The sequence below is a fragment of the Protopterus annectens genome, chromosome 3.part1 (assembly GCF_019279795.1).
Source record: "Protopterus annectens isolate FY-2018-M chromosome 3.part1, PAN1.0, whole genome shotgun sequence".
In the NCBI taxonomy this organism is placed as follows: domain Eukaryota; kingdom Metazoa; phylum Chordata; order Ceratodontiformes; family Protopteridae; genus Protopterus; species Protopterus annectens.
Genome location: NC_056732.1, coordinates 1,824,186,405 through 1,824,203,817, shown reverse-complemented (window position 1 = coordinate 1,824,203,817; position 17,413 = coordinate 1,824,186,405). Strand labels below are relative to the sequence as shown.

The window sequence follows — 17,413 nt, the reverse complement described above, 5'->3', positions numbered from 1 at the left end:
GACATTGGTTCTCCAGGAAGACAATGCTTGTGATGGTCCTTATGTGGAATCTATCTCCCAAGCTGACATTTTCCCTTTATAGATGACATGTAAACTTGCAAACCAATAGAAAAATAAGATAAAAAGAAAACCCAAATGGCACTTATCTGAAAATGGCTTGGCAACCAACAGAAATGAAGGAGAGTTCAGACTGATGATCAAAGATGGCATTCAGACTGGTGGCAAAGAAATTCTGAAGTATATATGCCCGTACATTACCTTTTTGCCCTATGATGTGAGCTGGGAGCATACATCATCCTTGAAAACCTATGGCTTTTCTTACTGGCTACCCTTAGCAGGGGATCTTTTTACTTAATAATACTGCAACAATGATATGGAAGGACATTCAGTATTACCTAAATCTCTCATAGTTGTTATGTCTTCTCTCTTTAATTTCCCCAAATGATTAGGGTTTCTGATAACGTGACAGAATTGGTCCCCATTCCTCACACAGGATAAGATTAGAGTACATGAAATCAGTGCTGCTGGATTCTTTAATGTTATTCTTAAATGCTCTTCTCACTACACAAATGTACCCAGAACTGCCTCTTTCTGCAGGTAATATCAGTTTACATGCATTAGTAACATATTTAAGTAAAATTATAAATTTTTTTTTACTAGTCATGTTGCTCTCACTACCATTGGAACTTTCTGGGTATCTTCTTCCACAATGTTCTCATTTGTGCATGGAAATCCTGGTATTTTATGACTTTGTGTCACTCTGTACATAAGAAATTATAATCGCTGGGTATAACAATTTCAATTACTAGAGTTGCTTTTGTGTTTTCTTTTCTTGGATTACTATATCTGTTTTTCTTGCTTCTATTTTTAACTGCTACTATTGGTTGACCCTATATGCCAGAAACTTCATTTTCAATAATGCGTTGTGGTTCAGGTTTCTTATGCTTCTCAGACACTTCTGTGCTGTCATGTTTGCACAATCCCTAGTGCAACAGTCTTGTGTTGTAGTGTTTGCACAATCTCCAGTGCAACAGTATTGCCACATTATTTTACTTTTCAGTACACAGAGGCTCAGTCATGAGTGTATCACACCCAGGAATGAGATATAGAACTGTTTCTAGTTCTGTTTTACAGAAACTGCATTTGTCTGTCTCTCCCACATTTTAAACAGACATTGTAATTCAACATATATGTAGCCGACTATATTGGGCCTCCATTATTAATCTTTCATCTTTTGCTTTCAGTTTAGCTCTCCTTAACCATTCTCACATCACGGTCAATATAATGTTGTCTTAGAAGTTGTCTATACTTGCCAATATATTTGTGGACTAATTTTCTTTTGTTCACTTCTTAATATTCTTTCTTTTGTTTCTTGGCATTTTAGTTGCTGTCTTATTTTTGTATACTTTTAGTATGACACCTATGTCCACTTATTTCCAAAACGTTTCTGCTAAACTAAAGCAAAGATGCCACCTTAGACTTCTTCCCTTCATGATTTAGAACTTTCACTATGTTTGGATCTGATGAATTCAGCAAATATATATTGCAGTTCCATGATTGCAGATCTGCAAAAATAGTCGATTTTGAGGTGGCCCATACCTTCTTCAGAGTGAGTGATGTACAATCTTGGTATGCACTGGTTTTTATATATCATTTGATAAACATGAAAGTATTTATTTTTTTGCTTTCTTGTTCAACTGATTCAATATTCATACCAAAGCCGTAAAGTTAAAACAGGAAGAGCAAAGTGATTTATAGCCTGGACTTTATTCAAGGATGCTCACTTTGCTTGCAGTATTAATATTGCTATTGGGAAGTATTTCTTAATAAGCCCTGTTCTCACTTGTTCATATTTTATTACTGACTCTTCATCTATCCCATAATATGTACACACAGTCTCCTGCTCAAGTTTCTTTATATCACACTTCTATCCCAGGTGCTTTATTTTTATAAATGCTGCTTTTTCATATTTATCAAGACGAGCTGTCATTCTTATATCATATGAGAAAGTCTAAATCATCTGTGTTTGTGCTTTCAAATCCTTATCTCATGAATGATTGGGAGGGTGGCCTAATGGTTAAGGTGTTTGCCTTACAAACGCAAGGTGCAGGGTTTGAGTCTCACAAAGGGTAATTGGCTAGGCTTAAAATGGCTCACAAGAGCAGTTAGCTTAGTACTAACCTATGAACAATTTTAAATCATCCTTATAAAGAAGATGAGATGTCATTATTCCAGGTTGGTTTCTGTGAGTTAAACTATAACTATAGCCTAATCTGTTAAGTAAATAGCTTAATGGGTTAACGGAAAGACAATACAGCATCAGGGACAAAGAGTCGCCCTGGAATATCCATCTTTGAATTTTTATACTTAGGTCATGAATTAGCCCCATGTCATTGTTTGCCACCGTTTCATAATCACAGCAGTGTAACTGAATAATGTAGGGTTTATCTTATACATCTGTAAGTATTTCATTATCCATATAAGCGGTATGGTGTTAAGCATTTTTTGTTATATACCCATGCCATACTTAGATTCTTCCCCTTTTTTAGAGCTCTCTGTTATGACTTTATTTAACAAAACATGATCCTTTGTTCTGTATTACATTCTTTTATTACCATTTCTCCTATTGCCTTGATTGATTTTTTCCCTAGATGGCTATAAACTCGGTCAGCATCAATTCCAGTAGAGCATTTATATTGCTGAAAGGTAGGTTATTGGTCCATAGCTCTTAGGATAAAAATCTGTTAACCATTTTACTGTATAATTTAATTTAATCTTGACTCACACTCGGGATTAACTCTAACCTGTGGAACTTGTTTAACTTGCTTACTTATGTAATTTCTATAAATAGTCTGTTTGTAATATATAATGCTGGTATTATGTAATGCTGTATCTCCTTACCCTTGGAGCTTTTCTCCCCAGGCCTCCGCTGAAAATGGACATGCATCCAGTCGGACTATCCCAGTCAACAAATGTAAAATAAAAATAAAAAATAAAATAAATAACTTGCAGGTTATCTCTTAAGAAGGAGTACTGTTCTTGCTGTTGTTAACCAGGTTAATATCTGCTCAGATTGGACATACAGGTAATTCTTACTCAGAGCTAAATATTTGAATAGACATGTTAATAATTTGAACCAGAGGTTTGGTACTGCATCTAGATTTGGATCTTCCATTTATGAGCTTTTCTTAATCTTGTCTCAATTGCTCTGGCTATGATTTCATTCCACTTCATAGTATTTACACGAATGTTCTTTACTGCTTCTTTTAAATCTTTTGCCCATTTGGCAACTTTAATAATGTTGAAAGAGGTCCTTGTAAATGATTTCCCAAAATGCCTTTTTTATCTTCTTTTTGGTGCTGTTTTTGTTCCTTTTGCTTTGTTTCCCAGTTCTCTGTAAAATCTTTTTTTGGGTCATCAATGAATTGCTTATTTTGTATTTTTCCTTTATATTTTGCCTGCATACCCTCTAGGATTTTCCACATGTTTTATAGTTTTTAGTTTATTATTGGAAATAGTGCATGTTGAATCCTGGTCTGTTTTGATAGCATCACATCTATTCTAAGGATTTTTGACACGCTCCCTTTTCTGTCTTCTTCTAACAGTAATACTTCTTGTCTTCGCTGATTTCTAGTTTTCTCTATTCAGTGCTTCCACGGTGCCATTCTACTTACTCCATTCCTTTGTTACTCAGCATGTTTATGGTAACACTATCTGTTATTAGTTTAGTTGCACAGTAATATACTCCACATATTTCAGTTATATCACATGAATTTATCCTAACAGTCATGTCTACTGTCTTGATCTGCTTTAGCAGTCTTCTAACATGTTGGGTCTTACCTATTTCTTTAATTTATCTTAATGTGTCTACCCATCTCTTTTAAATAATTAATTAAACTGGACTTTCATGTGAGATTCATACAGAAGGTTCCAGAACATTGCCTTGTGTCATAGCCTCTTCAGTTGCATCCTGCTCCAGCTGCTGCTCCTCTATCAGGTGTGTCATGTTGCTGCACTGCCTGTGTTGGAGTTTCCACACTAAACCCTTCACTTCGCAGCTGATTTATCACTTCAATTTCTATTTTTTTAATTTCTGCCCCTGTCATTTTTCTTTTTACTTCATTCCTTTGTGATGTCATATTTTGTCTTGTGAGATTATACATATCTGGGTGCCTTTGCCTGTATTTTTCTACAAATATCTTTGTAACTGCTCTTTTGGCTTTGATTAGTGTGGCTTTCATATTTGCATAAATATTGCACCATATCAGATCTCTTTTGCTATCCCATGTCCATCTTTGTATTTTTTCATTTTTTCTCATTTCCAATGTTTTTTCATTTTCATTGCTCTGTTGCTTTAACTGTGAGTGAATGCGCTGATGTTTTACCAGATTGCTCTTCTTTCCAAACCCTTTGTCACATGTAGTGCATTTATAGGGCCTCTGCCCACTGTGGATACTCTGATGTGCTATTAGACTATTCTTAGTTACTAATCCCCTGCCACATGTAGTACACTTGAAGGGCTTCAGCCCAGTGTGGATACGCTCATGTACTTTTAGACTGTCCTTGGTTGCTAATCCCTTGCCACAGATAGTACATTTATAGGGCTTCTGCATATTCTTATATTCTGCCAGACTTACCTTATTTGTAAAGCCTTGGTCAGATGTAGCACAGGTATATGGTTCCTGTCTTGAGTGGGCATTCTGATGCATCTTCATTCGAAACTTAGTTGTAAAACCCCTGTCACAGACGGCACATTTAAAAGGTTTCTGCTCAGCATGGATATACTGATGCTGTACTAATTGTGTCTTCTGGGCAAAACACTTATTACATGTGACACATTTATAAGGTTTCTCTCCAGTGTGGATACGGTAGTGAACTGCCATGTTAGTTCTACGTGCAAAACTCTTGCCACATGTGGCACATTTTTGGGGCTTCTGCCTAGCCTGCTCACTGTGAACATACAGATGATGTCTTACCATGCTATTCTTAGATTTAAAAGCCTTGCCACATGTGGCACATTCATAGGTTTCATATACCATGTGACTATTTTGATGTAACAGTAAGTATCTTTTCTTTGTAAAACCCTTTCCACATATGTCACATTTATGGGGCTTCTGTCTCACCTTCTCACTGTGAACATACTGATGGATGACCATGCTAGACTTGTATATAAAGCCCTTGCCACAAGTAACACATTTATAGGGTTTATGACCTATGTGCATATTCTGATGCGTCACTAAGTATAGTTTCTTCGTAAAACCCTTGCCACATGTGGCACATTTGTATGGTTTATGTCTTGTGTGGCTATTTTGATGTACCAATAATTTATGTCTCTGTATAAAATGCTTTCCACATGTAGTGCATGTATATAGTTCCTTTCCATTGTGTATTAAATTATGTCTTACCAAACTGATTTTGCATTTAAAGCTCTTCTCACATGTAGTGCATTTGTAGGGTTTCTGCCCAGTGTGCACAAACTTCTGATGCCTTAACAAGCTTGACTTGCATGAGAAACCCTTGTTACATGTGTCACATATGCAGGGTTTATATCTTCTATCACTGCCACGTGTGGCACATTCATACTTATTCTCTTTCTTGGTCAGTGGTTCACATGATGCAAAGATATTCTTTTGTCTTTTCTCACTGTGGGCTAATACACAGTTGTCATCTGTGGCTTTGTTTCTACAAATAACTAATTCATGTGACTTTTCTTCTCTGTGTTTTTGTAGTCCAGTTTTCCTCATAAACTCATCACCATTTTCCACAGAGTGATAGCGGTCACTTCTGGTCTGCACTAGTTCATATCTTGTGCCACACAGCTCTTCTGATAAAGCTTTGTCGCATTCAGAATTGTGATTTTTTGACCGTTGACTGTGAATCACTCTGAAATTGGTATTCCTGTTAACTTAAAAGAAACATGAATGAGTTAGAATATAATAATCTGCAAAGAAAAATTACAAATGCAAGATTTACAGCCTGAATTAGGCATTAACATATACTATTGCAAACACATTTTATATATTGTAGCAATGAATGAATTGCTTTTAAACAAGAATTCAGTAAAAAAATGCGCAACCAAAAATAAATAAAACATACTCTGCCCTCTCAATAAGATAAACTGTATTTTCAATTAACAGCATTTAATAATACTAAATTATATGGTATTTACTATTATGCATATGTAAGAATTAACAGAACTGTAGATTACTGGAATGAACTGGAAATAACTGGAAGAAAATGGAATGAGACAGGAATGAATGTCTTTATCTGTTAATTACCCAAACTTGTGCTGAACAGATGGCAGTTCCTTCTTAATGGGCCAAATCTTCTTGTACCTTTCAGAATAAAGTCTGCATACGCTGCAGGTCAGTTAAGAATGTTTTACTATGTACAGTGGAGGTAGATGTCAGCAACATCCATATCAAACATTGTCTTCAGTATGCCTGTAGTTTCTGCAGTCATATTCTGATAATTATGTCCATAGCTTCAGCACTTATATTCTCATCCTCCTGAACAATATCATTAATATTCTGGAATGCTGGATAACAGTGCTGATATTCCTTTCCTCCTGAACAATATCATTAATATTCTGGAATGCTCGATAACAGTGCTGATATTCCTTTCCTCCTGAACAATATCATTAATATTCTGGAATGGTCGATAACAGTGCTGATATTCCTTTCCTCCTGAACAATATCATTAATATTCTGGAATGGTTGATAACAGTGCTGATATTCCTTTCCTCCTGAACAATATCATTAATATTCTGGAATGGTTGATAACAGTGCTGATATTCCTTTCATCCTGAACAATATCATTAATATTCTGGAATGGTTGATAACAATGCTGATATTCCTTTCCTCCTGAATAATATCATTAATATTCTGGAATGTTGGATAACAGTGCTGATATTCCTTTCCTCCTGAATAATATCATTAATATTCTGGAATGCTCGATAACAGTGCTGATATTCCTTTCCTCCTGAATAATATCATCAATATTCTGGAATGGTCGATAACAGTGCTGATATTCCTTTCCTCTTGAATAATATCATTAATATTCTGGAATGCTGGATAACATTACTGATATTCCTTTCCTCCTGAACAATATCATTAATATTCTGGAATTCTCGATAACAGTGCTGATATTCCTTTCCTCCTGAATAATATCATTAATATTCTGGAATGCTGGATAACAGTGCTGATATTCCTTTCCTCCTGAATAATATCATTAATATTCTGGAAAGGTTGATAACAGTGCTGATATTCCTTTCCTCCTGAATAATATCATTAATATTCTGGAATGGTTGATAACAGTGCTGATATTCCTTTCCTCCTGAATAATATCATTAATATTCTGGAATGCTCAGTAACAGTGCTGATATTCCTTTCCTCCGGAACAATATCATTAATATTCTGGAATGCTGGATAAAAGTGCTGGTATTCCTTTCCTCCTGAATAATATCATTAATATTCTGGAATGCTGGATAACAGTGCTAATATTCCTTTTCTCCTGAATAATATCATTAATATTCTGGAATGGTTGATAACAGTGCTGATATTCCTTTCCTCCTGAATAATATTGTTAATATTCTGGAATGCTGGATATTTGACCTGACTTCTACACTCATACTCAAGTGTTTGTGCTGCAATGGTTTTCTGCATATCAGTTCAAATGAACTAACTTGACTGACTCTCAGAAGTGTTTCCTAATAATACCAAAACACTGTAAATGTCTACACGCATCTTTTAATCTTGGTCACAAGCCTTGTACTATACAAACAAAATGTGTTTATATTCAACGTACTGCACATTCTGTTCTTATCAATATTCTTCAATGAAGGTTATTTTCACTGATAGAAAGTACGTTTACTGAAACTGTATGCACACTGTGAATGCCTGTTTTAATATGGTTACACTTTTAGACATGCAAATAGAACACTGTATTTTTGTCTAACAAAATACGTTTAAATGAAAACTGATCTTACAACTGTTCATGTAGATACCTGAACACATTCAGGGATCTATTGCTATAGTTACATTAAAATGTGAAATATAAAATGAAGACAAAGGCCTAACCTTACCTTTTCAGGTCTATGTAAGGTCTCTTCTTTTAACTGTATTTATGTAGGATTTATTCTGCAACAATTTATTTTTATTTGATTTAATTTACATTTGTTTACTGGGAATGTCTGACTCCATTTTCAGATGCATGGGGAGAAAAGCTCCACATATAGAGGTTATACAAAACTTATACAAGAAATTATACAAAAAAATATCCAAGATATCCAGTACACCAGAAATTACATTCTATGATATTATAGCTGACATATGTATTATAGAATCATTTGATATAATTCCTTTTTTATAGTGTAGACATTGTAGTTTCTTAAAGTAAGCTGAGTAAAGGTTTGTAGGGTGGGGGGGACTGGACAGAAAAGGATGAGGTTAGAGATTATCTAGACATGAGAGAGAGGATAGATTATGATGTAGTCAGGGAAGAAGAAAAAGTGTGACCAGAAACTACTAAAACTAGTTAGCCTGGAGTAGTACAGCAACATAGTCATTACATCCGAGTGATGTTTCCAGGTGCATATCCAGTTAACTCCTACTGATGCCTCTCGGCATCAAGTATTGCTTGTTCATATTTGCATCAATAATTCCAATCTACAAGGTTGTAAAAGATTTCATATTAGAGCTTATGCAATGGCAAACTCAACTGCATTAATATTTGAAGTATGAAGTAGTTAAAAAGATATTGACTATTGCTTTTATGGTATTAATTTATATAGATATAATTTCACATTTTTCTAAATATCCCAACAACCAAGTAACACAGACAGAACTTTTAGCCTCATATGAAAGCTCCCAGCTAGATGGATAAAATGCTGCTGACAGTGTGTGTGTGTGTAACTTGAGTGGTTGCTGAGATGTTGTACATTGTTTACAAAATATTACAAGTGCAATAGTTACTTTGTTTACTGTGACTTATAAAACTCAGTTTAAGATCTAGAACCTAAAAAATACTAGCACTTTAAAAATAATTTGTGTTGAAGAGTTTGCCATTTATACTTCTTTCATATCCCCTATGGCTCCAGAGATATGAACATTTGTTTGAAATATAAGGACATAATTTGATTCTGTCAAAAGGCTTAGGCTCCGCCCACTGTACATTACAGTGCAAACTGCCTGAGCTCCACTGGAATGAACAAATTAAGATAATTTTTAAGAATCTTTTGGAATTGGTTGGTATTTGTGTTGGTTCTGATGCTGTGAGGTAGCAAATTCCACCTGGTTGCTACATGATTAGAAAACAGGGAGTTCCCTGTTGTATTAGTAGATTTGGGTACTTGTAGTATAGTAAAAATGTATTTATTGAGCAAAGACTTTGATTTGTGGTATGGGGCTGGAGAATATTTAGAAGGGCAAGTTTTTTTTCAGATTGATATACTAATTTGTGTGCTAAAGTTAATTGGTTATAGGACAGAAGTTGTGGGAGTTCTAGCCAGGAGAGTTTTTAAGAAGTAACAGTGGTGGGTATGATGTGGACAGTCAGTTGCAAATGTAGATCTTTTATTGTAGTATGTTTTAATTTTAATTAAACCTGTCTTTTTAATGTTGGTGAGAATTGGGGAAGCATACAAATTGCTTACAGAAGATTGGCTCTAGCAATGGCAACCCTAGAGTAGTCAATTAGATACTTTTTATTTTTGTAAAGAGTGCCCATTTTTTTGTGAACTTTCTTAATTGTTTGTGCTATATGTAGGTCAAATCTTAGGTTATCTGTCATTTTACTCCTAGTAGTTTTCTTTGTGAAGGGGCATTCATTTTATTAATATTCTTAGCTATGATGTAGAAGGTGCTGGGGGGAGGATCTTGTGGGTTGGAAGATCATGACTTTTGTTTTATTGGGGTTGAGTAATGAGCTGATGGTTAGACAGCCATAGTTCAGTATCTGAGAATAATTTTGGGGTTATATCATGGAGGTGTTGCAGGTTACAAGTAGCACATATAAGTGTTGTGTCATCTGCATATCAAATAGTTGAAGCCAGTGGAGTAGCACTGTGGAGGTTGTTTACAAAAATACTGAAGAGTAGCAGCCCAAACATTGAGCCTTGTGGTACTCCTAGTGTGACGGGAAGAGGTGTGATAGGACAGCAAGCCATTTTACAGATTTTTGGTAGTCCTGTAGATAACTTTGGAACCACTAAAGTACAGAGGGGCTCTGTTTCAGTTTGGAAAGTGTGTTTAACAATTTGGGATGGAAGACTGTGTCAAAGGCCTTGGAATTGTCTACAAAGACATTGTTTCTGAGTTGGTTAATGGTATTGGTGAAACTGAAGAGAGCAGCTGTGGTACTATGATGAGGTCTAAAACCATGTTGATATGTTGCTAGCATGTGGTTGAAGGTAAGATAATGAATCAGTTGGGAGTGGCTACATCTTCTGAGGAGTTTAGATAGTGGAGAGAGAATGGAGATCAGTCTGTAGTTGATCAGCTATGTGGAATTTCCACCTTTGTGTAAGGGGATAATGTGTGCAATTTTCCATATTGCTGGGACATGCTGTTCTGCTACGGACTTGTTAATAAGGAACAGCACTGGATAAGATATGGCTGCAGCTGCTAGTTTTAAATATTCTGCTTGTAACTTGTCAGCTGCTATTGAAGAGGGTTTGAGTTTTTTGAGTAGTCTCTTAATGGTAGCTGTGGGAACAAGCTGAAAGGAGAATGAGTTGTCATTAATACTGAGAGGTTTGGAGGCTAGTGATGGTTCTGTGGAATTAGTTTTAATTAGAGATAGTACACATATTGTTGTAACCAGGTGGTGTAATTTTGTTGTCAGTAACGTGTGCTTTTAATGAGGTTTCCATTAAAACAGCAATATTGGGGTTATAATGGGATAGGGTGGTGTGTAATTCTTGAACTTTCTTGACTATGCTTGGCAGGTTTAGATTTAAGATTATTATTTTGGAGCCTTTTCATGATAGATTGATTATATATTGTATTTGAGGGGTGTGAGGAGGTATTCTGAGGGCCTGGGTTTGGGTGAATATCTCCACTTGTAATAAGTTTGGTAGCTATGGTTACTAGTGTTTGGGAGAATGTTATGTGCTTATGAAACTTAAAGGGGTATTTTTTGGATTTGGTTTAATATGGTGTAGTCTGTATGAGATGTGATGGCTTTCTGCTGTATTCAAGATGGATGGAGATATTAAGATGGAGAAGTCCGTTAGGTGTGGAGAAATGGTAGATGTAGTTTTGTGAAAAGTGTGAGGGAAGGCCATTTGTGAATGGGATTTTGTTAAGTGTGCAGGAGTTGTTAGCAGAGCTAGTAATATACAATGTATTTATAGCATTTTGCAATGGTTAACAAGTAGGGATTGGTTATAGGTTAATACATGTGTGGTAATGGATAGGTGTTGTTAAGGTTAGAGTAGAAATGTGAGATATTGTATAATTGAAAATTGTATAGGTGGTGATTGATAGATAAGTGTGACTGGGACTGGTTAGGTTTAGAATAAATTCAAATGATCTTGGGGCAACAGGGTAGGGGAGCGGAGTGAAGCCTGAGCATGGCGATGGTGGAATGGTGTGGGCAGAGCCAAGTTCTATGACTGTAGAGTGAGGAACAATTAGTCACTTAGACTGTCAGGTACTGTGGAAAGTATCTATGCAGCTGACAATTTTGTAGAGTAAGAATTCTTAGATAAATAGAAACCTTATGAAATATGAACAAGTGTATTGGAGAAGGAGACAACTAAGCGAAACAATGATTCCAAACTAGAAAGTATTGGGTCTAGGGAGATCTCTGGTGGGGGTGGTGGTGCTGGTGGTGGAGGTTACCAGTAGTGTGCACTCTCTGATTAAATTCTAATGAAATTTACAATCATAGAAGGATTAAAGCGTTAACATACACTGTAATGTTGCCTTTACTTTAAATAAACTGGCGATGGACTTTTGCAGATGCAGCTGGCTGGTAGAGAACTGCTACAGGGATGCCTCACAGTGTTTGTTTTAGGTGAGAAACTGTAATGTTGCCTATATAGATGATGAACAGGTAGGGTAGTTTGTTTATATGCTTTACTACATAGAAACACATCAGGATGGATAGCAGCAGTACAAAATATAAACAAACTACCCCCTGTATGTCATCTATACTAGAAAGGGATGAGCAGCATGGTGTCATAGGTTCATACTAGGCTATCTGCCCCAGGGCATTTATAAGCCTAGCCAGAGTTGTGTGGCTTTCACCACCCCTTAGGATGAGAATACTATACCCATTAGTTTGCCGTGCCTCTGTCCAGTAGTGATACAGAGACGATCCCCGGGGTAAACCTGCGATCTCCCATCCACTGGTCAAGATTCCTCTTGAACAGAGCCAGAGAGGTGCTCTGTCTCACATAGACCAGGATTCTGTTCCACAGCACAGGGAGTCTCTGGGTGATGAATCTGTCCCTCCAGCACATCCTATTTATATCCGTGTTGAGGTTTAAGTCTCTTGCTCTTGTGGCTCTGGTGGATTTGGATTTTTTGAGGTGGAGCATGTCCATTAATTCCGGGTTGGACATGGCCTTGTATGTCAGGCACAGGTCACCTCTGAGCAGATGGTATGCGACTGAATAGAGCTGGAGTTTCTTCAGTCTGGCAGCATATGACATATTTTTGAGACCCTTTATCCTTTTGGTGAGGAACTTTTGGGGTCTTTCCAATTGCTGCAGGTGTCGGGTAAGATACATTCCGAATGGGGCATTGTACTCAATCATTGGCCTGATAAGTGAAGAGTACAGGGTAACAATGACCTCCCTTGATCTGGATGTGAATCCCTTCATAATCAGGTGGGCAATGTAGAAGGTCCTCCTAACCACTTTGGCAATGTGAGTGTCAAAAGAAAGTTTACTGTCAACTTGGGTCCCCAGGTCCCTGATAACCTCTTCTGTGCTTAATGGATTGCCACCTATGTGGTAACTTGGGGTTACCTTGTTTTTACCAAAGGGTATGACTATACATGTTTTGGCGTTTAGCTTAAGGCCATGGTTCTGGCACCAGTTATCCGTTTCTATGAGACCTTTCTGAAGGATATCTGTGTCTGATGGATTTTCAACTATGGCGCCCAGTTTGCAGTCATCTGCAAACTTTGTCAGCCACAATCCTCCTATGTTTGCCTGCACTTCTGAAAAGTAGATGCCGAACAAGAGGGGGCCCAGGACTGAGCCCTGTGGGACACCGCTTGTGACCGGCTTGGAGTCTGACATGGCACCAGCAACTCTAACCCTGTGGGTTCTGTCCTTGAGCCAGTTTGCAACCCATCTTGTGACATATGGGTTTACATTTAAGCTGGTGAGCTTTTCTATGATACCTGAGTGGGGTATTGTGTTGAAAGCTTTTGCAAGGTCAAGGTAGGCTGTGTGAACTGCCTTACCCTCATCAATGGCCTTGGTGACTGTTTCAAAAAAGTCAACCAAGTTCAAGAGGCATGATCTGCCCTTGACAAAGCTGAATTGGGTCAGAAGTGGGATTCAGCTTAAGATTCACTTGACATGCTCTTTCCAGAACTTTCCTGAGGTTTTTGTCATGCTCAGCTTCACCATTGCCTCCTACTAGTATATCATCTTCTATAATGTCAAACGGATACCCAGAAAAAATTTGTTCCATTGCACATTGAAAGACTTTACTGGGAGAATTTATCCTAAATGGCATTCTTAAAAATCAGTATTTGCCAAAAAGAGTACTGAAAGTGGTTAGCAATGAGGATTTCTTGTCAAGTAAAATTTGCCAAAATGAACTGTTTGCATTCAAGACAGAAAAAACAGTAGAATTTGGCATGAGAGCTGCAACTTCTTTGACTGTATGCATTGGATGATGAGGTCTTTTTAGAGATTTGTTCAAATCTCATGGATTAATGCATATTCTAATATCATCTGAGCTTTTCTTATGAGCGACCACCATGGAAAATACCCATTCATTTGGAGTTGATGAAAGAACTGGGCAACTCACATCTTCTTGCACCATTTTATTTAGCTCGGCTTTGACTCTGTTCTGCATAGCTACTGGAACTTTCTGGGCTGGCCTGACAACTGGGCTGATATCTAGGTCTAACTTCATGGAGTGCACAACTGGGAACCTGCCTAGTTTGCCTTCAAAAAGATCAGTATAAGTAGAGAAAATATACCAGGAGAAATTAGAATAGTTGTCTTTTAAGCTTACATGGTGGACTTCCTTATTAAATTAATGTAATCCTACTTTCAAACTGTCTCTGACCCCTAATAATGACTGTACGTGCCTCTTGACTATGTAAAATAACAAGTTGTAGATTCTGCTAGCAGAGTAATATGAAAGCATTACTGAACCTAAAGTTTGAATTTCTTCATAACCATAAGTCACAAGCTTTGCACACTTTGCCAAAATCAAGCTTCTCACCAACACATACTCTAGCAAATGTTTCTGCAGACATAATATTGCACTTTGTACCTGTATCAGCTTTGAGCTCTATGAAAGACCCATTTATCTCAACAGTACAAAATACTTCACTCTTTGCCCATAAATCTACTGCATTGACTGTTTCATGAAGCACTGACACACCATCAACATAAAAAATAGGGTCATGGCTTTCTAATTGATCAACTTATTTCTTGAAATATTCCCTTTTAATAAAAGAATGTGTGCCTTTTGATTTACAAAACTTTTTGAAATGATTTCACTTATTGCATCTGTGACATTGCTGACCAAGAGCTAAACATTTTTCTCTTTTAGGGTCATGGTTTCCACCACAATTACAACAGTTGGCAATGAAACTGAGTGTTGGCCCATTCTTTGAGTTTGCTGACTCACTCATATGCTTAACTGAGACTGTGCAATACAGCTATTGCCATGTGCTTGGGTCTGTTTCTTTTAATCATATGCTGCATACTATCCACTTGAGCTTTAGAAGTTACTGGAAGCATGCATTTCTCAGTTGTAAGCATATTTGTATGCTTTTCTGCAAGCTGATATATCTGACAAATCTCAATGGCCTTACACAAAGTTAAATCACTGTCATAAAGCAAAATGTTTCTCACAGCATCATCTTTGATACCACACAGAAGTCTGTATTTCATCAACTCATTCCTTAAATCACCAGATTTTGCCTTGTTTCTTAAATCAATTATATATGCTGCAAAAGTTTCACAAGGCTTTTGATCCCTTGTGTAAAGTAACTGCCTTTTCATTGTAATATTAATTTGGGGGTTACACATTTCTCTAAATTTACATTTTAAGCCCTCAGGGTCTTCCCTTGACTAAGCCAGTACAACTATATGATGTTTTTCCCCCTTTCCTGTAAAGATAGCAGGTGCATACACAAATGAATGCTCTCTTTCAATAGCTTCTGAACCAGCTAAATTAAGCAGAATAAATGCCTTTGTATGATCATCTTTATCAGAAAATGTAGCCTGTATAAAAATATTGTACTCTTGCTCAAACATTCTCCAGTTCTCTGCAATATTGTTATCAAATACAAGTGGTCCTGGTTTTCGAAATCTGTCTGCATGCCAACAAATTATGTGTCCAAACACACTGAAAAATGTCCCCTGTAAGTATACATACACATACAGCCAGTACTTGTAATAACATTGAAATGCACAATAAGCTCTTCAAAATACTGTACTTTGTGAAATATGTTCTGAAATGGCTGTTTTATAGTTTCATAGGTTACTACTAGGCTAACTGTCCTTGTAAGCCATTTTAAGCCTAGCCAATTATCCCTTGTGAGATTCAAATCCTGCACCTTGGCTTTATAAGTCAAACACCTTAACCATTAGGCCACCATCCTAACCCTGTATTTTGTGAAATAACTGTACTGTAACACTGCACAAACATAAGAACACGTCATACACTTCAGACAACTTGAATAACTTTGATTAATGTGCAAAAGTAGTGCTTCATGAAAAATTGTGGTTGTTTCCCCTATTTTATTCATTGTATGTGATTCAGACTTTATTTCAAATATTTTCCATAGTTATTTTGAATATTTCTATTAATATATCATAATTTTGAATATTTGTGTTACTTAGAAATTCATTTACAGCATTCCTAATGTCTCATTTAATTTACTTCGGACAACTTGAATAACTTTGATTAATGCGTAAAAGTAGTGCTTCATGAAAAAATTTGGTTGTTTGCCCTATTTTATTCATGTTATGTGATTCAGACTTTATTTCAAATATTTTCCATAGTTATTTTGAATATGTCTATTAATATATCATAATTGTGAGTATTTCTGTTATTTAGAAATTCATTTAGAGCATACATAATGCCTCATTTCATATTTTACAAATAACAAATGAAAGTTTTAATGCCTGGAATTAATTTCTGACCTGTTTTGTGAGTTATATGTGCAGCAGGGATGATTAATTCCTCTATATTCCTCCAGTCTTAGCTGTGTGCCTCTTGGTCATGAATCTGGAGAACTGGATCCCATTCTGATACATGTTACTCATCCCTCCCCAGTATAGATGACAAACAGTTGGGGTATTTTGTTTATATTTTGTAATGCTGCTATCCATCCTGATGTGTTTCTATGTAATAAAGCATACAAACAAACTATTGTTTAATTTTAAACCAGCCTGTTCCAGGCAAACAACATAAACAGGGCAACAAAAGTGCATTTAAGAACAGCAAAGTACTCACCCCCACACACTACTACTGCTTAGCTCAAACTAAATCCTAGTTAAGGAATACACTATCTATTGCAGCCCACATTCCAAAATCAGGTATTAAGAAAAGCATAACATACATATAAACAGACTGACTTTTAATTAAAATCATTTTCAGCTAACTAATGCAATAAAAACAGTCATCAGGTCTGTGACAAGAACAAAAATCATATACATAGGTAGATAAGTAAAAAAGAGGTAACTAGATAAATACAATAAAAAAACACAAAGCTATCTAACCATAAACATTATCTAATTAGAACACTATGACTATAAATATATATTTCTGTAATACTATCTAATAAGTATCCGTCCATATGTATTAATAATTAATAAAATAATAATTAAATTAATAATAATTAATATTAATTTTCATACCTGTTTTCCACACCTACTTCTAAGTGTATAAAAGCTGATATGTTTAACACTGTAAAGCATTTCTGATTTTTTGTTACTGAACATCACTTGTCTGTGATGAGTAAAGGCTTGTTGCTTCGAAACACTACCTGGGTTTCATGATTTTTGGAAATTATTGTGACTGAACTCATCAATGAAGTTTTAAGACTAATAGTTTTTCTGTTTTTTTATTTTTTTTCCTCAACACTTGTGTTGGTGAAGTTAGAACTAATCAGATTCCCCTGCTTGTTTATTATTTAAGTCTCTTAACTTTATGGTTTAATTATAACTGGGCAATTCCTTAACATGTTATAACTGGCAAACACT

The 17,413-nt window shown here is 36.1% G+C and overlaps 1 protein-coding gene across 1 annotated transcript in view; it reads right to left on the bottom strand.

The window, feature by feature from the left end:
- Positions 1 to 2,970: 2,970 nt before the first annotated feature.
- LOC122798709 (zinc finger protein 2 homolog) overlaps positions 2,971 to 17,413 on the bottom strand; it is a 101,593-nt gene continuing 87,150 nt past the window's right edge. Inside the window, exon 2 of the mRNA XM_044067804.1 lies at positions 2,971 to 5,905. Coding sequence (XP_043923739.1) covers positions 3,960 to 5,905 — 1,946 coding nt within the window. The 3' untranslated portion in view covers positions 2,971 to 3,959. The remainder of the gene's footprint in view (positions 5,906 to 17,413) is intronic.